The sequence below is a fragment of the Notamacropus eugenii genome, chromosome 5 (genome assembly GCF_028372415.1).
Source record: "Notamacropus eugenii isolate mMacEug1 chromosome 5, mMacEug1.pri_v2, whole genome shotgun sequence".
Taxonomy (NCBI): Eukaryota; Metazoa; Chordata; class Mammalia; order Diprotodontia; family Macropodidae; genus Notamacropus; species Notamacropus eugenii.
The window spans coordinates 147410523-147436792 of record NC_092876.1 but is presented as its reverse complement, the minus strand read 5'-3'; the positions used below and the strand labels follow the sequence as shown (position 1 = coordinate 147436792).

At 37.1% G+C, this 26270-nt stretch overlaps 1 protein-coding gene across 6 annotated transcripts in view; it reads right to left on the bottom strand.

The window, feature by feature from the left end:
* ALKBH8 (alkB homolog 8, tRNA methyltransferase) overlaps positions 1-26270 on the bottom strand; it is a 50878-nt gene that overhangs the window by 12884 nt on the left and 11724 nt on the right. For all 6 annotated transcript variants that reach the window (XM_072611202.1, XM_072611204.1, XM_072611206.1 and 3 more), the window contains 6 exons: positions 25659-25790; positions 23462-23557; positions 21507-21611; positions 20048-20118; positions 5597-5703; positions 65-216 (listed from right to left, as the gene is read on the bottom strand). In XM_072611202.1, the coding sequence (XP_072467303.1) occupies positions 65-216; positions 5597-5703; positions 20048-20118; positions 21507-21611; positions 23462-23557; positions 25659-25790 (663 nt within the window). The remainder of the gene's footprint in view (positions 1-64; positions 217-5596; positions 5704-20047; positions 20119-21506; positions 21612-23461; positions 23558-25658; positions 25791-26270) is intronic.

Genomic DNA, 26270 nt, shown 5'->3' with positions numbered 1-26270 from the left:
GTTCACTTGTATTTATAAAAGAGCCAGTAGAGCTGATTTTACAGTACAAAGATTACATACTTACTGCAGTCACAAGGTGTTCTCCTCACTTTTCTAAATGTAAATGAGGTTCGCACTCCTCTTTTATTTAATGTTAAGTTTCCAGCATCACTAGTGATAATTCCACTTTTCTGTCCCTCAGATGCCTGGATAACATCAAATTTTCTGGGTGTGATTCTTTTGGTAAAAAAAAAAAAGGGGGGGGGAGGTACAATGAATTGTTAACATTTTATCTTAATGAAATATTTCACATTAAATTAAAAGTACAAATGGGATAACATAAATTGAAATAAAGACACACTAATTAAGCATCTACTATGTACAAGATACCGAGAGAAACACTGTGAGAAAAAAAAAGAAGAAATGATCTTTGCCTACTATAAATTCACAATCGATAGTAGTTGAGGGTAGAAAATTTGCACATACAGAAACAATATACAGGGTGTCTCAAAAGTCTTAGTGCAGTTTTAGGCTTTAAAAACTTCAGAAGTATAAATACTATATGTAAATATATGCACTATTATATGATATATATAACAATAAAAATATAATAAATGCACAAAATATATTGTTTTTAATATTTAATATTTAAATTATTATTTAAATTAAGTAACTATTATTTAAAATATTATTAAATATTAAAATATTTAATCTATAAAGTAAAAATATAAATAAATACTTGAAAAGGTATTTATTTGAATTATTAAAATATTGATACTCATTATTAAAATTCAACATAAACACCATCTTGTGACATACACTGCTTGAGCAGATTTTAGGATTGCTGCCCAGTGACAGAAAGGATTGTACACCTAATTCTAAAAATCACCAAATGAACTAGGTTTTGATGCAAACATGAAAATTTTAATGGGTCCTCACAAGAAAAGACTAATAAAGAAAGATCAGGTGACCGAGGTGGTCAAATAAGAGGACTTCTTCTAGCAATCCATTGATCTAAGAAAGTGTCACCTAGAAACTATCACAATGCAATACATAACACCAGAGTGTCCCATTTTGTTAAAATTAAAAGTTTTAAATCATTACTTAGAATTCATAAAACCAATTAAGTATAAAATATATAGGGTGCTTAGAGAAACCTGGGATGGTCAGGGAAACTTCTATGCATATATGAGAGCTGAGTCAGGTCATGGACAACATACTAAGAGTTGGAAGAGTAGTAGGGAAACCAACCCAAGTGAGGGAAAGAATGTTTAAAACAAAATAAAATAGTAGAAGATGGAAGGTGAGAAGTATTTTCACAGAATGAGCAAAAACAGCTTAGCCAGAGAAGTAGAGATGCAGGGAGAGGCTAAAATGTAAGATTTCAGACCCTATGTCACAAACAATAAGGAATCACTGAAGGTTAGTCACTAGGAAAACGGCACATTGATAACTTGTTACTTGTAGGTCTTTGTAAGATATGTACAAAAGATGAAAACAACAGCAGGCAACCCGAGGACATACAAGCACAGCATGGCCCTCTAAGAAGAATGTCAGGGTATATTTTAAAACATGCTGCAGAAATTAGGAGGATCAAAGATGGGCTAGGTATTGTTCTGGGAAGACAGAATGACGATAATAGACAGAAGAAACAAAGCAGAGCTGTTCAACTCTTACACTGTTTTCCTTCCAAGGGAAATAATCTTTGTATATGAAAAAAAAGTAGCTAAAATGGAGTTGAAATTCAAAATAAGTAGGGAGATAATAAGGGAGTATTTAACTGCCTTTGATGAACTGAAGTCACTAGGCCTCAATAAATTTTATCATTTGTTGTTGTTCAATTATTTTCAGTTGTGTCTGACTCTTCATGACCCCATCTAGGGTCTTCCTGGCAAACACCACAGTGGTTTGCTGTTTCCTTCTCCAGTTCATTTTACAGATGAGGAAAATGAGGCAAACAGTGTTAAGTGAGGCCAGATTTCAACTCAGGAAGATAAGTCTTCCTGACTCCAGGTTCAGTACTCTATTCACTGTGTCACTTAGGTGCCCCATGATAGAGCACAAAAAGAATGAAAGATATGACTACTCAGCTACTGGTCTCTGAAGGATTGTGGAGAACAGAAGAGGTGTTACAAGCCTGAAAAAGGTAAATATCTTGATTTTTGAAAAAGGGGAATAGAAGGAATCAGCAAATTATAGACAAGTGAGCTTGATTTACTACTTCTAGAATATACTGCTATAGTGATCATTAATGAACATCTACAAAAAGGAATTGGTAATCTAAAAGAGCCAACAGGGTTTCCTCAATCAATCAACAATCATTTAATAAGCATCTACTACGTGCCAGGTACCATGCTAGGGATACAAATACAAAGAATGAAATCTTGCATCAAGGACAGGTCTTGTCAGGTGAACCAGATGGGTGGATCAGGAGGATGATGGAGATGTAGTTTATCTAGCAAAGCATTTCACAAAGTCATATATACTATTCAGGTAAGCAAGATGGAGAGATCAGGCTAAGTAGTAGAACAATCTGATTGATGGATTCACATCTGGTTGGATGGCTACTCCCCCAAAATAATGATTATTAATAGTTCCATGCCAGCTTGGAAACAGTACTTGGAAAGAGTAGAATGTTCCCAGAATCTCTACTTGGCCCTGTGCTGATATTTTATCCATGACTTGGACAGAGGCACAAGTGATAAGCTTATCAAACTGGCAAATGATATAAATTTAGCCCATCAGGCCCCTATACTGGGCTCTCTCCTTCTCCTCAGTGATTTGCTTAGTTCTGTTTTCAACCATCTTCTCTATGTACATAATGCCTTAAACCTACATATCTAGCCCTCATCTCTACTGAGTTCCATTTCAGAATCTCCAATTAATTTCTTAACAGCTTCACCTGGATGTCTCATAAGTATCTCTAACACAAAATGTCCAATCCATCCTCCTAATCTCTATTTCTGCCAAGGGCACTATTAATCTTCTAGTTACTCAGATTTAAAACCTGTAAGTCATCTTTGCCTTGCTGACTATCTCTAACTATCACATCTAACTAATTCCACCTCAATATGTCCCAGATTCTACCCCTTTCCTCTAATCACACCACACCACACCGCTCCTCACTACATCTTGCTTGGACTATTACAATCACTTCCTAATTGTTCTCTTCAAATCCACTGTTCCCCTTCTCCAAATCCTTCTCTATAAAGCCCCAAAGTTATATGTTCCTAAAACACAGGTCCAACCTACCACTCTCCTACTCATGAAGTTTCAGCAGTTGCCAAGTTTTTCAAATAAATGCTTTATTTCCAAAATACATGAGGAACTGATTCAAGCACCAATCCCCAAAATGAACAGGAATTTTTCAAAGAAAGAAATCCAAGTTATCAATAATCATAAGAAAAAGGCTCCAAAACACTAATAATTAGAAAAGTGAAAATTAAAGCAACAATGAGGTTCTTTCCACCTCACACTCATCAGATTAGCACAGTCAACAAAAAAAGGAAAATGATAAATGTTGGAGGGGATATAAGAAAATAAGTACACTGGTGAACTGTTAGTATAGTAGTGAACTGGTCCAGTCATTCTAGGAAGCAATTTGGGATTTTCCCCCCAAAGTTGCTAAATTGTGCATACATACCCTTTGACCCAGTGATACTAACTAAGCCTGTATACTCCAAAGAAATCAAAGAAAGAGGAAAAGAACACACATATATATATACATACATATATGCAATATATATACATATATATACAATGATACTGATAGCAGCTTTTTTTTTTATAGCAGCAAAAATATGAAACTAAGAAAGTGCCAATCAATTGGGGGATGATTGAACAAATTTTGGTATATGAAAGTAACAAAATACTAATGCACCATTGTGTTCATCCTTCATTGCAGAGGAAGACCATGTCATCAGAGAAATGATGACATGACTTGCACTTGACTTTGTTTTGAGTGAGGGAGGGCTGTTCAGGTCACCGGCATCACTTCTCCTCCAGAACCATCTGAATCCAGTGACCAGATATTCATCAGGATGACTGGAGATGACCCAGGATGCACTGGGAGACCTTGGGCCCTTTAGGCCAAGGTCTTTGCAGGTACTCATTTAGGGTGAGGTAACACCAATTCCTTGAATAGGCCTGTTTAAGAAGTAGCCAGGGCATGGCCCCTTTAGTGAGGCCAAGAAAAAGAAAGACATCAGGCTGGGAGGGAAACAGCAACAGCTACTATTGATAATCACTCTAAAGCTAGGAGGGTCCAGAAGAGCCCTTAGGCAAAGGCCCATTGGCATCTGAGCTTCAGAGTGCAGCAGGTTTAAGGTTTTGGGAGAGGACAAGACAGGAAAGGATGAAAGGAATGGTTTCAAAGGAAACAGGGAAGACATGTGAACTGACACAAAATGAAATGAGCAGAACCAGGAGAAAAGAAAAATTTTGTAACAGTTATACCAAAGGAGAACGAACTATCTTGGGAGAAAGTAGGGTCTGCTTCATGGGAGACTTTCAGGAAAAGCTTGCATGAGCATTTAGGTAGGTTGTGGAATGTATCATTGTTCAAAATAGGCTAGAGGGCCCTTAAGGTCCTGTTCAACTCAGATTCTGACAAAAGTGCTGCCTGAGAAAAATTAAACTGACAATGGTGTGTAAGATGAATTTTGTTACTCTTGTTCAGCCATTCAATTGCGTCTGACTATACATGACCTCACGAACTTTGTTCATGAAATTTCTTGGCAAAGATATTGGAGTGGTTTGCCATTTCCTTCTCCAGTGTGTCCCATTTTACAGAATAGGAACTGAGGCAAATAGTGGTCAAGTGACTTGTCCAGGGTCATAACTAGGAAGCATCTAAGGGCGGATTAGAACTCAGATTTTCCTGACTCCAGGTCCAGTGCTCTATCTGCTGTGCCACCTAGCTGGCAATATTTTAATAGTATAGTTATACAGAAAATGTTCTTTTCGTTTTACAAAGGTTTTAACTGATAGAATTAATAAGTCAAGAAGGTAAGAAAAACAGATGTAATCAAGCTAAACAGAGCTAGACTCCCAAGGTTCTCAATTCCAAGTTTTTTACTAAACCACTAGGTCACATGGTCATGTTCCCTTTCAATAGCTCATCTACTATAAACTGTCAGGGCTAGAATTGCTCATTAAAAACTGAGCAATTATTCTGAAAATCAGACTGCTTTTAAACAGGTCAAATCAGTCAATCTTTAGAACCAATTCATAGTTTCTTTTAATTTTTGCAAAAATGGCAAAATGTGGCATTTAATGTCTCTGAGCAGGAAGCAGAGATCATAGCATGGTTCAGCTATATAAAGTCCTTACAAAGAAGCAAAGAACTTTCACACAGCAATCCACCCTTTAAAAATGGGTTGCAGCAGCTCTCATTTGGGTGCCTCACAACAAAATTATTCAGACAAAACTATTCATAAGCCAAGATAAGAAGGGATGAAAGTTCTTGCTTAACTCCACAGAATTACTTCCTGTGTTGTAGCAGACAAGTCACTTATTCACCCAAGACCCCAGGTTTTTCCTCTGTAATACAGTGAGCATTTCGAGCTCAGAATTTATGGGACAGGTTTATTGTCAACACTGATGGTTCAACACATACCCATGGGTCCAAAGGTATCTAGATTCTCCTGTCATCACCAGCAAACTCCGTTGAGGCAGCATAACTGACACCATGCAACCATTTGGGTGCTTAAAATCCATGACAATCTTAACGGAAAGACAAAAATATAACTATCAAACCTATGTGGAACAAGAATGAAAACATTACTCTCAATTTCTGAGCTAATATCAAATAAAATGGATACAGATATAAATATGCTCACCAAGGAAGGGTTGCTGTTACCTAAGGGTTCTTTTCTTCAAATACATATGTTTTTTTCAATTAACAAATCTTTCTTCTCACTACCTCTCATGAAAAAAGAAAAACAAAACCCTTGTAACTTATACCTAGTCAAATAAAATAAATATTTTGATAACTGCATTTCAACATAATTTCATTTGTAATTCAATGTATTTTGTCTGTGCATCTAAAAACGATTCTGAGAAAGGATCCATAACATTCGTTAGACTGCCAAAAGCATCTATGACTAAAAAAAGGTTAAGAACTCACACTTCATGATATTTTGCTTCGTGATCTCATTAGTTTCCATGGGTTCAACTATCACCTAATGCAGATGATTCTCAGATCTATAAATGCAGCCCTAATCTTTCTCCTGAGTTCTAGTCCTGTATCAACAACTACCTTTTGAACATCATAAGCCAGGTATCCATAGGCATCTCAAACTCAACATGCCCAAAATCTCTCCCCCAAAACTCTCCCTTCTTCCCATTTATCCTCTTACTGTCAAAAGCACCACCATATTCCCATCCAGGTTCGAAACCTCACTGTTATCCTTGACTTTTTACTTGCACTCATCATATGGGATGAGTGGCAGCTAGTGGCACAGTAGATGGAACACTGGTCCTTGAGTCAGAAAGACCTGAGTCCAACCTCAGACACTTACTAGACTCATTAGTCACTTAACCTTGTCTCTCACTTAGTCTTTGCTTGCCTCCTTTTCCACAAATATAAAAGATTGTTGTGAAGATCAAATGAGATATGTTTTTTACAAAAGAGCTTCACACAGTGCCTGGCACACAGTAGGCACTATATAAATGTTTACCTCATTCCTGTTTCTTTTTCCTATATGTCCAATCTTGTCTTTCTCCACTCGCACAGCCACCACCCTAGTATAGGGTCCTATCACATCTCATTTGGAGTAATTCAATAAGCTTTTAATTGGTCTTCTTGCCTCAGATCCCACTTCTACTCCTACCTCTAATCAATTCTCTCAGTAGCCAAAGTAATTTTCCTAAAACTCAAGTCTGACTATGTTAGTTTCTTAGTCAATAAATCTAGAGTCTCTCTATTATCTCCAGGATCAAATAAAAACTCCCTTTTGTATTTAAAGCCTCTCACAACCTAGCCCCTTCCTATCTTTCCAGTCTTTTTACACACTCTATGACCTAGCTACACTGACCTGCCTGTTGGTCCTCACACATGATACTCTCCATCCTCATCTAAGCCTCTTTGTTTCCTGGGTTTCCTTCAAGACTCAGCTCAAATCCTATCTTCTGCAAGTCTTTTCCTAGTAAACTCCTTCACTTCCAGAGCCTACCTTCTGAAGTTGTTTTCCATCTACTCGGCATAAATCTTTGATGTACAAAGCAATTCATATGCTGCCTCTCCCATTAGAATGTAACCTCCTGCCCACCTCCAGAGAAAAAACTGATGGAATCTGAATGTAGATTAGAAGTACACTTATTTTTAACTTTACTTTTGTTGGGTTTTTGTTTCTTTGTGTTTTCTTTTGCAACATGGCTAATATGGAAATATGTTTTATATGATTTCACATGTATAATCTATATAAAATTGCTTATCTTCTGGGGAGGGAAGATGGGAGGGAGAGAGAGACTTTGGAACTCAAAATTTTGAAAAATGAATGGCAAAAATTTTTTTACATGTAACTGGGGAGAAAAAACAAATAGGAGCTCCCTAAGGGCAGGAACAGTGTTTCTGCCTTTCTTCATATCCCTAGCATTTAGCACTGTGCCTAGTGTAGAGTAAGCACTTAAATAGTTGTTGCCTGACTGAACTGAATTAGTTGTATCATATAGGTTAATCATTTGTTAACTTGTGAGCCCCCACGCCTTTACTGTAGTTGTCAGTATGAAAAAATATCCAGCAAATCTGAGCTAGGAAATGAGAAGGGGTATAATTCACATGTATCTGTGAAATTTATGCACATTCTCTTTTCCTGGCAGACAGTAATGACTAATGAGGAAAATTCGGCTTAATAAATGATTAGAACTGAGAAGTTGAAACTTGACCCTAATTAAACTGTTCATAATTCTTCCCCTTTTAAAAATTCTGCCATTTATGATTATGAAAAACCAGCCAATTTTCATCCAATGTGGCCAAATGGTACAACAAAACACCAACTAAATACTGCCTATGTACTGCAAGATCTTGGGAAATACTGTTGGTTCCTCATTAAAACAATATTTCTCGAGCACCCATTGTGTCCAGTAGACTCTGCTAATTGCCAAACATAATCTGTTGACCTAATATTCTGGATCAAAATATCAGTTTAATAATAGAAGGGGGGTGGAGTGGAGCCAGCACTCCATATTTCCAAGTTTGGGGCTATACTTTTCAAAAATTCTGAAAATAATATGGAAATCCTCCTGTTTCTACCTTCTAACACTTTTCTTAAATAAATGTCTCATTTTTTCTTGAGAAAAACACTAAAAAGGTTCAAATAGAGTCTTTCCAAGTAGACTCCTAACTGAACAATCCTAGTTGTTACAGTTTTTAAAAAAGGGAATAAAGCATATAGCTTTTTTAATTCACTAAAGATTCACAATCAATAGTGCTACTCTGCCACAACTGAATCGATCTACCTCATGACAGCTTTGTTCCACAGTAGCTATTCCCAATTACTCTTTTAGCTTTTCACCAATTTTCTTTATTTTCTCAGGTGGCAGAGTCAATAAAGATCAAATTGCCAGCTACCCTTGGCACACCATAGGGATTATGCTCAGTAATAAAAATGCTAGACATTTTGATCCCATGTAACCTTTACACTATTTGTACTTATAGAAGATATACACCCAAGATGGTGAGGGCTGGAAATCCCAATCTCTGGTTTCATCTTGCTTATAATGTCCCTAAGATGGCAGAACACATGAAGCAATATACAGATCTCCAGGTTGACTAAGCATCCAAATGAAGCTCATACTGCCACTGGGAGTGATACAATACACAATCCAATCACAAGAAAAGAATACAAAGGGCAAACATTCTTTTGTTTCTACTTAGATTTAGGCTGACGTGAATAACCTTTTGAGAGCAACAGAAAAAAAAATCTAAACAACAAGCTGACAATGAAAGAAATACTGTGATTCAGTTAAAGGGGTAAACCATGAGAGAGCATGGAAGTTTCTTTACCAAGGTGACCTGGAGAAAGTAAGTATCCCTCAATTAACAGAATGGTGAAAATGCAGATATGCCAAGTGTGAATCTTCCAAGGTTATACTAAATTGAACTCTCCTTTCCTAACTTCATTTGAACCAAATATAATAAAAGCTTTTTTTCTAAAATAGTGTCATTCATCTCAAAGAATTCATAGTATTACTGATATAGAACTGGTAGGGAACCCAGAGGTCATCTAGTCCCCTACAGTGATTTTACAGATGAGATTGAGTAATTTTCCCAAGATTTCATAGATGGCCTTCTACTATTTAATAATGGCTGAACTGGAATGTGAAGTCAGGTCATTTGACTCCAAATCCTTTCTGTTGTACTATACTGTCTCCCAATGGTAGGTGCTCAATAAAAGCTTATTGAAATACACACACACACACGCACACACACACACAAGGAAAAAAAATGCATATTAGAGAAAGAATAAGTATTTAGAGACTTCTGAAGTATCTATATAGAAATATGCACATTAACATTTATTGTCTTTTCTCTAAAGACTCAGAATAATAGATTCCAGGGTTGGAAAGGATCCTAACTTAGTACTATCCCTTCATTTTGTGCCCTGGTCAAAGTCTTTTAAGAAAAATAAATATATATAATGAAATAAAACTACTCTTAAAAAGTTTCTATTAATACATTTTTCCTTAGTAATACATTACAGTTTTGAGGTCCCCAACCATATTGGTCAATTTTTCCTTTGCAAGAAGTTTTTCCTGTTAAGTTCTTAAAGCAATTCCTTGAGAGTTTTTTAGAATAATGAATGTGGTTATCTGCTTGATCACAAAAGGGGGAGCCTCCAGAGACAGCTTGCTAAATGAACAGTAGCAAAAGTGAGAGGTAAGGCAACCAATTTGAATAGAGCAAAGGCACTAAATGCAAATTAGCTCAAGATGTTTTAGTGCAGGAGTATTTTAACTTGGGGGTTCATTAACTTCAGTTTTTTAAAAAACACATCTTGATCACTGTATTTCAGTATGATAGATTTCATTTATAACCCAATTTATTCTTTTTTTCTTCATTTAAAAAATATTATTCTGAGAAAGGGTTTGTAGGTTTTGCCAAGCAGCAAGCGCTGGGAGGAGGACTGGAGCAGTCCTGGGTGGGGAGGAAATCCCCAGTGGCAGTAGTGGTGGTTTGCAGATCCTTCAACTCACAGGTGCCAAAGGTCACTGAGAGGGTTTCTTCAGCTGGCTGAGGAAGGGAGCAGGGTCTTCCCATAGCTCTGGCCTCAGGTGGCTGTGGCAGAGGCCATGCAGGTGGCTGTGGCAAAGGCTATGTAGGTGGCAGCACCTCACACAGCAGCCTGGTTCCATTGTTGGATCATAAAACCCCTGGAGGAATTGAGCAGCTGATCTTTATCTCACACTGAAAGGTGGCCCTGCCCCTGCCAAAAACCCCTGGGGGAATTGAGCAGCTTATCTTAATCTCAGCCCCCAGTGATGGCTTGGTGGAACTGAAGCCCAGGTGGTTGTAGAGAGGAAACTCTACTACTCACAGATTCTTGGCACAAGAGTTTCTTGTTTCTCCCAGACCAGTGTACATGCTTGATTGTGCTACCTTGGAGGAACTGAGATCTTACAGATCCCCAGAGTATACCCTACTGTTGACAAAGAACCCAAAAGTCAAGTAACTGGTTGGGAAAATGCCCAAAAAAGGGGAAAAAAATAAGACTACAGAAGGTTACTTTCCTGGTGAACATCTGTTCCTTTGGATAAGGAAGAACAATGCTTACCACCAGGGAAAGACACAAAAGTCAAGGCTTCTGTATCCCAAACATCCAAAAAATATATGCAATGGTCTCAGGCCACGGAAGAGCTCAAAAAAGATTTTGAAAATCAAGTAAGAGAGGTGGAGGAAAAATTAGAAAGAGAAATGAGAGAGATGCAAGTAAATGATGAAAAGCGAGTCAACAACTTGCTAACAGAGACCCAAAAAATGCTGAAGAAAATAACACCTTTAAAAATAGGCTAACTCAATTGGCAAAAGAGGTTCAAAAAGCCAATGAGGAGAAGAATGCTTTAAAAAGCAGAATTTGCCAAGTGGAAAAGGAGGTTCAAAAGCTCACTGAAGAAAATAGTTCTTTCAAAATTAGAATGGAACAGATGAAGGCTAATGACTTTATGAGAAACCAAGAAATCACAAAACAAAACCAAAAGAAGGAAAAAATGGAAGATAATGTGAAACATCTCACTGGAAAAACAACTGACCTGGAAAATAGATGCAGGAAAGACAATTTTAAAATTATGGGACCACCTGAAAGCCATGACCAAAAAAAGAGCCTAGACATGATTTTTCATGAAATTATCAAGGAAAACTGCCCTAATATTCTAGAACCAGAGGGCAAAATAAATATTGAAAGAATCCACCAATCACCTCCTGAAAGAGATCCAAAAAGAGAAACTCCTAGGAACATCATAGCCAAATTCCAGAGTTCCCAGGTCAAGGAGAAAATATTGCAAGCAGCTAGGAAGAAACAATTTGAGTATTGTGGAAATACAATCAGGATAACACAAGATCTAGAAGCCTCTACATTAAGGGATCAAAGGGCATGGAATAGGATATTCCAAAAGTCAAAGGAACTAGGACTAAAACCAAGAAACACCTACCCAGCAAAACTAAGTATAATACTTCAGGGGAAAAAAATGATCTTTCAATGAAATAGAGGACTTTCAAGCATTCTTGATGAAAAGACCAGAGCTGAAAAGAAAATGTGACTTTCAAATACAAGAATCAAGAGAAGCATGAAAAGGTAAACAGGAAAGAAAAATCATAAGGGACTTACTAAAGTTGAACTGTTTACATTCCTACATGGAAAGATAATATTTGTAACTCTTGAAACTTTTTTCAGCATCTGGGTAGTTGGTGGGATTACACACACACACACACAAACACACACATACACACACATACACACACACACATACACACACACAGCACAGGATGAGTTGAATAGGAAGGGATCATATCTAAAAAAATGAAATTAAGGGGTGAGAGAGGAATATATTGGGAGGAGAAAGGGAGAAATGGAATGGGGCAAATTATCTCTCACAAAAAAGGCAAGAAAAAGACTTTTCAATGGAGGGGAAAAAGGGGGAAGGTGAGAGGAAAAACGTGACGCTTACTCTCATCACATTTGACTCAAGGAAGGAATAAAATGCACACTCATTTTGGTATGAAAACCTATCTTACATACAGGAAAGTGGGGGAGAAGCAGGGTGAGGGGGATGATGGAAAGGAGGGCAGTGGGAGGAGGGAACAATTAGAAGTCAACACTCTTGGGGAAGGACAAGGTCAAAAGAGAGAATAGAAGTAATGGGGGACAGGAGAGAATGGAGGGAAATATAGTTAGTCTTGCACAACATGACTGTTATGCAAATCATTTGCAAAAAACTACACATATATAGCCTATATTGAATTGCTTGCCTTCCCAATGGGGATGGGTGGGGAGGGAGGAAGGAAGAGAAGTTGGAATTCAAAGTTTTAGGAACAACTGTTGAGTATTGTTCTTGCATATAACTGGGAAACAAGAAATACAGGTAATGGGGTATAGAAATTTATCTTGTCCTACAGGACAAAAGAGAAGATGGGGATAAGGGACGGGAGGGATGTTAGAAGGGTGGGGAGACTAGTGGTAGAGATAATTAGAATGCTCGGCACTTTGGGGTGGGGGGGAGGGGAGAGATGAGGAGAAAACTTGGAAATCAAAATTTTGTGGAAATGAAGGTTGAAAATTTAAAATAAATAAATTTTTAAAAACTGCAAAGAACAAGGAGAGTAACTACTATAAGTTGCACATCTCCAACTAAACGAAGCTATATGCTTCTTGAAGACAGCTACCAAGTATTATACACCAGAGCAGAACCGTTGAGGGCAGAGGTGACATCAGTCAAACTCAACTGCTTTTCTAATTTTCCTTCTGTTCCTTAAATATATCTATGGAGACATAATTCTGGACTCTACAGTTCTGCTACACAGTGAATCATTATCCACAATTCTAACAAAAGACACAAGAATCAGCACTCAAAAAGAAATCACACAAAATACAACCAACTGCTCTATTTTAGTGACCTCACTGTGAAAAAAGATCTCTTGGCAGATCGCTGACTGGATAAAGGAAGCTCTATTCTTTTTTTTTTTTTTTTTGCTCAGTGGAGGGAGCTAGCTTACAACCCATACAAACAAGAACAACAAAAACCCACCATCATAGCTGGAGGTAGAAAAATGTTTTTTTCAGTACTGAGTTCTGCTTATAAAAAGAGCAATTTGGGCTTCTAGGAAGTCTATAAATATGCAAAAATGACATCAAAGCAAAGAAACTTTAAGAAATGAGATTTGGAAGAAAAAAGTCTAACAATCTTTTTTAAAATCACGATTACCCAAGATGGGTTCTGGTAAGAGGTATTCTTCCTTATTTAGGGTCTATGAGCCAGTGACTTTAATTAGGACTAATATAGCCAAAACATGTGATGTTTTGGCAGCTATGCTACACTGCTGAATTATAGGTGAACAAACTCATTTAAAAGTAGATTTAGTTCACCCAAAAGGCATCCTTACCAGTCTTTCACAGCTTGTTTTGCAAATGTAACGTCTAGCCAAGATGGAAGCTTAAATATGGAGAAATTAAGAAAAAATAATTTAGGAACAAAAAGGAACATGGATGGTATAGAGGAATGCTCCAACTTCATCATTCAACTGAAAGTACTCTGTCCAAAGTAACCAACAATCACTTAATTGATAAATCTAATGACTTTTGCTCAGTCCAAATACTTCTTGGTCCACTTTTGAAAGGGTTGACTGCCTTCTACTTCTGGAGGGTCTCCCTTCTCTGCATTTACATGACACTCCTCTCTCCTGGTTTATCTCCTACCTTTCTAACTCTTACTTCTCAGTCTCTTTTCTAGCTCATCATCTATATTATGTCACTTGACTGTGAATGGTCCCCAAGGTCCTAATCTACAGCCTCTTCTCTTCTCCTTCTCTCATCTTCCATAGCTTTAAAAATCACCTCTATGCAGATGACTCCCAGATCTACTTGTCCATCCTCAGTCTCTCCCCTATGCTTCAATTCTACATCACTAATTGACTACTGTGTATTTCAAACTGGTGTCTTATATACATCTGAAACTCAATATGTCCAAAATGGAAATCGTGATATTTTCCCCTAAACCTTCCCCTCTTCCAAACTTCTTTATTTCTATTCAAGTCATTCTTTCAGCCTCTGGGGTTCAAAATCTCAAAATTATATTTTACAACTCATTCTTCTTCACCCCAAATATCCAGTCAGTTGTCTATTCTTGTAATTTCTATCTTCACATCTCTTGCATCCAACCCCTCTCCATCTACTACCTCAGTTCAGGCCATCTCTTACCTAGATTATAGCAATAACCTGCTCATTTATCAACCTGACTCAAGTGTCTCCCCTCCAGGCCTTACTACCCACTGCTGCCAAAGTGATTTTTATGAAGTAAAAGATCTGACTATGTGTCTCTCCCACTCAGTCAACTCCAGTGGTTTCCTGTCATGTCTAAGATAAAATATACCATCCTTTTTTTAGCTTTTAAAGCCCCTGCACCACCTGGCTCCAGTCTAGCTTTCCAGTCTCATTTTACATTTTGCCATACTCCCCTTCCCACACTTGGTGATCCAATCAAAATGGTTTTCTCTCTGTTACACACACACACACACACACACATGAACACACACAAGGACACACATGTGTATACAATCCATCTTTAGTCTCTGTTCCTTTTCACTGGCTGTCCTATGTGCCTTACCTCCATCCCAGATTCCTCTCTTGGTTTAGAATGAAGCTCTTTACCATCTTCTGCAAGAGGCCTTTCCTCATTTCACAGCTTCTGATACTCTCTCTTCCTCCCTCCCAAATTACCCTGTACTAACTACCTTGTATATGTTTGCATTTATTAACTTTACATTTATGCTATTTGTAGCTTAAATGTTATGTTGGCTCCCCCATCAGTAACTGTCCCCTTAATAATAATAGGTAGACTTTATACAGTCTTTTATATATATTACCTCAACTCATCATTGAAAGTAGGGATGTCACTATTTAAACTCCTACCTCCAACAGAAGAGGTGCTTAATGATTACTTATTGATAGATTGCCTCCTTTGATCTTTATCTTATCCAAACACTCTCTACCATGCTTTCTTCCTCTGGTTTCTGAATTTCTTCATATGAGTACATTCTGCTCTACTCTCTCCCATGCCCCTTCTATACCCTTCCAGTCACATTCCAGTTGTGGGGTTGATCCTACCAAGTCTCAGTACTACCTATAAGGCCAAATTTGCCACCGATTTACCTTGCTTTTTTTCTATAGTATTTATGGACATCTGTAGCGTTTACTGTTGGCTACTTTCTTGGATTTTGTCTCTCTTTTGTCCCTCTACTTCAGATCTCATGGATCTCTAACACTGCAGACCTAATAATCTGTGAATCTATGAATTTAATTTGACTCTGCAGATAGAGGAGATGAGGTTAGTTTGAAAAAATTCTCTATAGTCTATACTACTAAGGCTGCTGCTCCCACTACTAGCTAACTCTATATATAATCTACTATGTGCCAGGCAATGTGCCAAGTGCTTTTACAAATATTATCTCATCTGATCCTCACAACAACCCTGGGAGTTAGGTGCTATTATTTTATCCCCATTTTACAGCTGAAAAAAACTGAGGCAAACAGAGGGCAAGTGATGCTCAAGGTCACACAGCTAATGTCTGAAGTCATTTTTGAACTCAGGTCTTTCATCCTTCAAGTACAGCATACTTTCCATTGCAATGATTACCACCTACTTAAATGAGAACTGGCTTTAGGGTAGTCTGGGTAGATCCCAACTACGTCTACAATAGAAAAAAACTATAGAGTAAAATAGTATCATCATGAAAGGTTCCCAAGAATGAAATTCTTACAGCATAATCATGAATGATCTTGATAAGTAAAAAAAAAGATAGAGAGGCATCTAAGATACCTGGGTAGGGATGGATGAGGAGAAAAACCAGATTCATAATGGTTTAAAGGTTTATGGGAAATAGGCAGAAGAAATGTATATTGATTACTCTCTAGAAAAGTCTGATGGTGAGGGAAAGAAATCTCAAAGGGGACAACAGAGTTGAAAGAAAGATTTTTATTCTGTTTTGGGAATGAGGAGACCTAAGCATATTTGTAAGCTAAGGGCTATGAAGAAGGGTGGAGAAGGAGAAGTTAAAGCTTCATGACAGAATAATAACAAAGATAAAGTTCTCAAACTTTTTGGTCTCAGGACCCCTTTACACTCTTAAAAATTACTGAAGACCCTCCAAAGAACTTTTGTTTATATGGATTACATCTATTGAGATTTACCATATTAGAAATCAAAACATCTTAGTATTATTATGAAAACAGTTTTGATCTTGATGACCTCCTGAAATCCCAGGGGTTTATGGACCACACACTGAGAACTGCCAAGGAAGAGGAAAGGAATGAGACTGAGGGCACAATTAAAGGAATTAGCCTTGGCAAAGAGGATGGACACATTTTCTTGAGAAAAAAATAGTAAAGGATGACATGGGTAGTTAAAAAAAGAGAAATTCTGAGTAAGTAGGAACGGAAGTTAAAGAAGACCACTTAAGATTCAGACGATCTCAGTCAAGTAGGTGGTAAGGTTATCTGAGAATGAAAGAGGGGAAAAGGACTGGAAAAAACCACTGTGGGAAATGCAATAGTAAGTCAACAAGAGACGATAGAAAGACTGCTGAAGAGTGCTAAGGGCCCAGCTGGGGTTACAGCATGACTTTAAAATGGATGAGATCAGTATGGCTTGGTCACTTTCTCTAGTGATACTCAGCAGTTCTCAAGGAGAAGCTGAAATAACATATAGATGGAAGTCAAGTTGGGAATAGCAGGTCAAGAAAGCAGGGAATTCCTGGGTGATAGTACCTGCTGAGATAACTACACAGAGGGAGGAAGAGAAGCAGCTGTGGCCCCGAACAGCCATGACTGATGAATGACTGAGGGAATTTCAAGGTGTCAAGGTCCTAAGCGCATGAAAAATTAGTTCAGTAAACCTGAAGGAAGTTGAAGAGGTTGAAAGATACAGGAAATCATTGTCAAAAAAGCAAATGATGAGTTAATGAAAGGAAGTATAAAATTACCATAGTATTAGTAAGCTTCATTTTACCTCTGACCCTATCTTTTAAAAAATAAAATCTATTATCTCCATCACAGGCTTCTCAATGTTATTTTTTTCTAAATGTTAAAACAAGGTTTTAACCTGAAGCTCTCTAGTTCTTTTGGAAAACTGAACCCAATGTGTGCTTCCAGAGCCACCAAATGGATATGGTGAATATGACAATAGATTTTTATTTCTTCAACTAAAATCTGTGGCTTCTTCATTTCTGACTAAAATTACATAAAAGGAAAAAAAGACAAAAACTAAAAAAGTATAAAATTCTGTCAGCATCATCACCAGATTTACCCATAAAGTATCCATACCTGTAATAGTATTATATTAAATGCCATTTAAAGATAAACATAAATAAACAACTAGGAAGGACACAAGGGTAATCTTCACAACAACAATCAGTTCCTGAATAAACAGGAGTTGCATATTTATAAATTTACATATTATAAATCATTATTTCAGAGAAGCAGTATTGCTTAGTGGATAGGAGTTTGCTTGGGAATCAGGAACCAGTGTGAACTAGTTTTAAATCCTCTCTCTGATGTATGCTGGATGTATGGCTTGGGGTAAGTCACTTAACCTTTCATTGCCTCAGACACCTCTTTAAGACCAGACATCAGAAAAAAGACGCCAACCTGCATTGGTAGCAGAGGGAGTTTCCTGACCCAGGAGTTTCATATAACAGTGAAATCACAGGTCTTATCCCTATCCCTACAAGCATTATTAATATGAGCAAGAGTTCTGTGCCGTAGAAAATGCAGATACAAACAGATGAAATGCAATGGTTGTAAACACCTGACTTCAGTTAATAAAAAGAAAACTTCATAGAAAAGGTAAGATTTACAAAGGTTCTTAGAAAATTAAAGAGAACTTGTTAAGTTGAGAATAGAAAAGTGATACTGACGCAGTGATTCTATGCCCAAAGAAAGGCACAGGGGTTGGGCCAATAGGTTCTGACTATCAAGAAGGTAAAGAGATTGTATTGAAGGCTCAGCTCAAACAGCACTTTCTGGAAAAAGGCTTCTGGATTGCATCAAATGAAAGCAACCTTTCTCATCCTGGAACTTAAACAGCACTTATCACAGTACTAGTGATATGGTATCTGTATTATCCTAAATTGTAGCTATAGACTGTATACTCTTAGAAGCTGAAGATTATTCTTTTTCCCTTACTGCCTAAGCACACAGAGTCGTACACTCAATACATATTTGTTGAATGTCTGACTTAGTAAACACTGCTTTTTTTACAATTTTTTCCAGGTAAAGAAGAAAATCAAAATATAAGTCCACAGGATTTTATCTGTCACTGTATGAATTATATCAGCAGGATATATTAAAAGATCTGTAAGGGACAACAAAGACCAGATTAAGAATTAGGAAAATTGAGTTCAAGCCCTGGTTCTTCTGCTAATTTGCTAATTAGGCAAAGCATTCACTTATCATGAACAGAATTTAATGAGATATTTTCTAAGGTTTCTTACATCTTTAGGCTTCTCTGATTTCTCTATGCCCACGGTTTGCCTGGGTCACAAACACTGATTTAGTCATACTGTTGTCAATCACACATAGTTTTCAGTCACATACACTGTTTGCAGACACACATACAGTTTTCAGTCACATTGTTTTCAGTTTCACATATACTGTTTTCAATCACAGACACAGTTTCCCGTCACACACACTGTTTTTGGTTATGGCACTCTTGGTTCTTCTCCATGAGGACAGGCAAGCTTGGGTTTGAGTTTTAAATTCCCAAAGTCTAGCACGGTGACTATCACATAATAAATACTCAGTAGATTTTTGTTCACTGGAATTGCTTAAGTGAATTTAGAGATGCACAAAGAAAACTGTGGGGAACCTGACTCAAGCAATCCACCAGAGAGAGGCTCAACAGGATTGTAAGCTCCTGACATACTTCATCCAGAGGCAATTCTCCCTATTCCTTAACGCAATGTCAAAAAGCAAAACGAGTACAAGAGAAAGAAGCCCAGATCGAGCATCAGAAGCCCTGGTTTGAGCATCAGCTCTCTCATTTAAAAGAGAGTTAATAATATTTGTACTGTCTTTCTTAGCATTATTGTGAGAAAGGCACTGTCAACTGTAATAGGCTCTATAAATGTAATTGAAAGCATTACAGGGGTTAGGAATCTGTGGCCTCAATGCCACATGTGGCCCTCTAGTTTTTCAAGTGTGGCCCTTTGACCGAATCCAGTTCCATCAAAGGGCCTCATTTGAGGGCACAGAGGAGCACATGTGGCTTTGAGGAGGCAGGTTCCCCCACCCCTGTGAAGTATTTGTCTCAGTTAGGGAAAGTCTAAGAAGATACATGATCTCTGACTTTAAGTATCTGAGAGGCTGTCACACAAAAGGATTAGTCATATAACCTATCCATTGTTTGGGGATGAAGAAACTGAAGTAAAACATTGTTGGTATGTTATATAATCTTCTCCAAGTACCTAGGACAGAATCAGTACCCAAGGTACTTACACTAAAAATGACTGACAAACATGGTACCATTTCAGAGAGGGAGCAAGACTGAAGTATCCAGGTTCAGAAATCTTCAACTAAGTACTAAGGCAGAATATCAGCACACAAATTATCTATACAAAAATAAGCGATAAATGCATGATAACTGTTCATTCTTCTTTTGCAGGTTAGCTCTCCCTTTCTGCTCCTTTTTGGGAGGCTGGGTTCTCTTACACAGATTCATGTCCAACATCCATTAGAGCAGCATTGTTTTGTGTACTAAGTGTAGACAAGCCTGTCTGCACTAAAAATTAAGAGACATGGGAAATAGTCCTCTATAAACCAAAATATATAAAAGTGTTATATAAAATGCATTTGCTAATTACCTCTGCTCCCAAACTGAGAGAGATGATCTCATTCTCAAAAGCAGAATGGGTGTCAATGTGAGGAGGAATTCCTGAAACAGAATTAGTTAGATCATTTTTCTTCCTTTTTAAAAATTTACACACACACACACACACACACACACACACACACACACACACACACTCTAGACATAGGCTTCTACACATGTTGAATAAATACTTGTTGACTGATTAATCAATTATATTTAATATAATAAAAAGCTCAAGCAATAACAAGAAAAGTATTATAATTTGAACTAAAAGGGATAGGCAAGGTAAATACAATTTTCCTTCTTGGAACTAAACAAAGTGGGTTGTCCTATATCTTAAGATTCAGGAAAAATTCTACTGTGCCCCAGTTCAGCTCATCAGACACTGAGTGGCCTACTGCAGCCCAAGATAAAGCTGGAGGGGAGAAAGAGTGGCCAGGATTCAGAAAGATTTCAACTGCTGAAACATCAATGCCATTTTATCACAAAAGCCATTTCCTGAAAGCAATGGATTTTAACCAGGTGTGAACACAACCTAAATCATAGATAAAACCAAATCTAAGGAGACCCGTGACTGAAGGTATGGCTTTCTCCTCTGTTTACTCACTCTCTATATATCAATTAACTGCCTGAGCATTTGTTTTCTCTGCCCACAGGAGGGGAAATTTTTTAAAAGCATTTGAGATAGTCTTTCCCTTCAAGGAGTTTATATATTCCTTACAAGACACTGACACACTCCAAATACCAGGGGAGAGTGTTGCCAGATTAGGTGAGATCAATCAAGGCCACAGTGTCAAACTCAAACGCAGGAAGCATACTGATTTAGAAAACTACAAATTAATAGCTATATCGTATTGTATTTTTATTTTGCTAAATATTTTCTAATTACATTTTAATCCAGTTCAAGTTACACTCCCAGAGTTTCTGCCTGGCCCCAAAGTTTGACGACTCTAACTTGGGGATTTCCTGTGTGAGTCTCTGAACCTAAATTTGCTCTTTACAGAGGTTCTGGTGTGGGAAGAAGAGCAAAGCCATCTGACAATACTGCCAAATCTTCTCATAATCGTTCATCATTATATCCCTGCCTCCCACTGTTGTTCATTTCTCTTTTGGGTTCATCTTTTTCAGTTAATTATTCACTTATTCCTTTTCTCACATTTTAGGTATTTTTTTTTTATTTCTCTAATGGAAACAGTTCCATTAAAAGAGTTCCAGACATCTATTTTTAATATGATTGCCAATATTTTAAATAAAAGTTCCACACAGCTTCTAGACTATTTCTATTGGACCAAGGTCAAGCAGAAGCAATTAATAAAGGTGAAACAGTAATAATTTATGAGGCAAATATGATAAAAAAAAAAACAACAAGTAGTATTAACAGGACATTATATTCTTTATGGTTATTTCCTTTACTTCATTTCTTTGGAATTTTCAGAAGAAGAAGTACTCACCCTGCCCAGGTTCATACTGATTTACTGTCAATTGATCAGGGATGTATTTAATGTGTCCTTCTTTTAAACATTTCTCTAAAATACTGTTACAAATATCAGGAAGACCTGCAGTTAAAATTATAAGCATAAAACATTAGATTAGAAAAACATTTACTAAATATTTCTGATGTAAGTACAAAAATCAAAGCCAGTCTAAAAAATACAGGTATATTTTACTCTAAATCTAAATCAAGCTCCATAACCATATGACAACAAAGAAATCCAAAACACAAACTACTCATACCTGAAACAAATATCAAATATTTTTAAATTTTATAAATTTTTAAGTTGCTGCCCAAGATTTTTAAGCAAAATTCAGGAATTACTAATAATTTTTGCATTTTATAAAAGAACAAGTCCCCTGTTGTGACGAAATAATAGATCTAACCACAACATAACTTTAAAAAATCTAGTAATACATTTTGGGGGTCTAGAACTATAGTTTCATTGCTGTGGAATTTCTCTCCACCAGTGCAGATTATAATTTATAATCTTAGAGGACTGTCTGGGGCATTGAGAGGTTGTCCAGAGTCACTTGGTCAGTATGTATCAAGGGCGGAACTTGAGTCTGGGTTTTCTTGACTCCAAGGCCATTTCTCTTTTTGCAACTTCAAGGTGACTCTCTAATATAATTACATTTTATTTATTATTCATAATGTTATTTTATTAAATAAAACCCTAAAAATTCAAAAATATTGCAATAAAAATAAAGTTCTGGTGCAAGGTATTTCTTTTGTTACCAAATCAATATACCAATCATTCTTCGGGGTTGGGAAAAAACCAAAGGCAGATGATTTCAATTCGTAAAACTTGTCTCTTAGTTTTTTTTTTCCTCTCAATTTTGAAGAATTTTATATACAGTTGAAGAAAGTATCCGAAACACATGGAATCACAAAATTTGAGAAGTGGAAGATAGTCCAAACCTGTCATTTGAAAAATGAAGACGATAAAGTCCAGAGTAAAGTGACTCACCAATGTCACGTGGCTACCAACAGCAAATCTTGTGGAACCAGAACCCAGTTGCCTGAGTCCTGAAGGGTCAGTATTCTTTGGGGTCTATTATGCTGCTTCGTCCTTTCTTGAATCCCACTTAAATAATATGCACAGCCTATAGCATTGTAGGATCAGAGACTTAAAGATCATCTAGTTCAATCCTCTGATTTTCTAGGTGAGAAAACTGAGGCTCAGAGAGATCAAGTGATTTCATTTTCCATCAGATCCTGCTCCTGTGAACTTCTCCATCATGCCGACATCTCTTAGTGAGCCCGAGCCATGTACCTTCTTCTACTCCAAACCAACAAAATCTACATTTACTAAGTGCCTACTGTGTACCAGGCACAGTGCTAGGTACTGGGAATACAATTAGTGACAAATGAGGGTTAAGTGACTTGCCCAGGGTCACATAGCTACTGTTTGAGGCTGGATTTGAACTGAGGTCCTGAAGGGGAAAGATTGTCTTTCTTTTTGTTTATTCTCAGTGCTAGCACAGCATCTGGCACATAGAAAGCACTTAATAAACATTTGTTGACCAGGTGGTTTACTGACTTGCCCATGGTTGTAAAACACAAGGGGAAGGATTTGAATGTAGGTCTGACTCCACATCCAACACTCTATCTACTATGTCTTACAATTATTTCAATTATAAACTATACTGAACATCTTCAGTTTGGGGCTTTAATGAGGTGATTCTTGAGTTTTCATTCAAAATCTCTGGTCACATCACACACAACCAAACGGCACCAACTTTATTTCACCGTGGCCAGGAGTAGTCAATTTCCAGTTATTTGCAAAGCCTCTCATAAAAAAAATTAACTAGCATCCCCTCAACTAGGATGCAGTTATTAGAGGAGACCTCATTTCCTATAGAGTATATTATAATTGAAATGCAGTACCAATAACTACTAACAATATCTTACCTCCAGGTAATGGCTTATTCTTATCGACATTGTTGTTATCATAGCGAAATTCATACCCATAATGCTTTACTTTTCTATGTTTTAAAGATTTCTGAGCTGCATAAAAGAGAAAAAGAAAAAGAAAAGAAGTGATTTCTTTGGGGAAAAAATACTTAGCCTTCTTCGTATGTTTCAAAATTGGGGATTTCCTGTGAGTCTCTGAACCTAAATTTGTGCAAGAATTTGTAGAGGAAGCTGTAGTATTTACAAACAACTCCCTCTGCTGACGAATTCAACAAAATTAACCAAATACTCTGCTTTTGCACCCAGTGCTCCTTCAAGTCTAAAACTATAACAATTAAGATTTCACCGAATGGGTAGTTTAAATACTATCCTGCCCCTCACACTGCTACTAATGAACTGGAGAGTTTTAAATCTGAGAGAGTACTCAGAGCATTATAGATTTAAAGAGACTGCACTAGGTTCTTAAAACTGAAAAAAGAGTTTGAAATATCTAACTATGAGAAATGATGAGAAAATAGTCTTCCTAGTTCTTATGGGAAATCTGCACCATGGCAGCAAAATATTATTAGTATAATTTGCTTAACTCTGGGAAAAAAAATACATATACCAAGAATAACTCAGAATTGAGTTATGAAAGAACAGAAGCCCTTAGAGAAGTCTGCTATTAGCTGGAAGTCCTTCTTTACTAGAGCTCCTGCCTGGGACTTCTTTTATGGCATGGGCCAGGGATGGGAAACTTGCAGCCTCAATGCCAATGTGGCCTTCTAGGTCCTCAAGTGCAGCCTTTTGACTGAGTCCAAGTTTTACAGAACAAATCCTTTTAAGGGAATTTGTTCTGTGAAGTTTGGATTCAGTCAAAGGGCTGCACTTGAGGACCTAAAGGGCCACATCCGTGGCCTCGAGGCCACAGGTCCCTCACTCCTGGCATGGGTAAAGATATTAGGTTCTCCAAATGTTTTTATTTGCAGATGACATTGCATTATTGAAGAGAGCACCAGAATGCTCTAATGCCTCCTCAGTGAAACCTGTAACAATTCAGCAAAAAGATTGCTTTAAACATCAACATTATAAAAACAAAATGGATGAAAGATGCACATTAGGCAGAGTAACTCATCCAGTTGGGTGAATGACTGTGTGTGTGCACGTGCACATGTATCTGTGGGCACATATGCATTCATGTGTGTATGTACTGTGGCCAAAAATTTCACCACCTTACGGCCAATGTGGCGATGAGCTTAGCTAGGCTAATTGTTAGATAACAGTCACAGAATCCATCACTGAGTCAGTATTTGATACCTTTTCATCTTATGAGAACCTACTAGAGCTTACACACAGTCCCCAAGAACTTAGCCATCTCTAAGCTGTAATGAAGCATCAGTCAGATTTCCAAGAAAGACAATACCACATATCATGTCAATTATATCATACATCACTTCATATATTTACACACATATATGTTCACATACATATATTATGGTATATATATGGCTAATATGTGTGTGTATACAGGTAAATGTATACACACACCATACCATCTCTTTCTATATATCTTAGACAAGTACTGTAGATGGACAATGATCTGCGTCTAGAATTAAGTAGGAAGAGAATGACTGAACTAAACTGAATTGAGGAACACTGCAAGGTAATTTCAAAAACTCTAAAGTGCTCCTTGCTGCAAATGACAATCTCTTTTAAAACCAATATTCCACCAGTGCTGCCAAACAGCCATAAGTCATGGAATACTAAGATCTCAGAAAAATCCCAAGTATAAGTAACCCAAAGGACCCTTGAAATAAGGTAGACATAATTAGGTTGGAGCAGATTACCAGACAACTGGTATTTGAGAAGAGGTGTAAAATACATCATTAAGGACCAGTTTAACTAGAAAAGGAGGGAAAATTAGCCATTTAAAAAGAATGGGAAAGACCAAAAGACAGACCCAACACTACACTGGCATCCCCAAGATACCAAAGGAATAAAAATAAGGTCTCTAGCACATAGTGTGAATTCTCTATGGAGGATTTATGGAAAGGCCTAGGCAACCATGGTATAAGATGAGAAGCCATGGGAAGGTGGTAAGATGTACTAAAGAATCCATGACACTGAAAATATGTATCAATTAGAGTATAAAAAGCATCCAAGACAGCCACTTGAAGACATCTGCGAAGTCTTGATTTCCATAACCTTCACTTACTATTTTGACCAATAGATCTGTCAGTCCAATCAATGCTTTGCAATAATATTTTCTCATCCTCAGGAGAGACAATTTCTTCCACAATCATAAGACCTGGAGGTAATACTGGAGGTCTGAGATCTTCCCAATGCACTAGAGAAATAAGAAGAAAATTGCACATAAAATAGTAATTCCACCCATATATCCATACTCCAAGTCATAAATTTCCAAAATTTCATGTACAGAATATAAAATTTGACCCAAAATTATACATTACATATGAAAAAAAGCAAAAAACTAAGAATATAATGAGTTTTGCCCACTGTCATAATCAGTAACAAAGAAAACAGCCCTTACTTAGGTATTACATTCAATAACGACTAAATCACTTTTTTTCAAATCTCAGACAAGAAAAATCTTTTATCAAATTTTTGAAATACTCAACAACAGGCCTCTTTAAACGAAACTGTGCTCTCTGGTCATTTCACACAGGAGTCTTAATGTACAATTATTTTTTCTAGAACACTGGACACTAGGTCATAGTTAACTACAGGAAATGAAAACTAATACACCAATCTCTAAGAAACTGATAGCATCAAAAGAGAAATTTTCCATACTATCCTTCAAATGGCT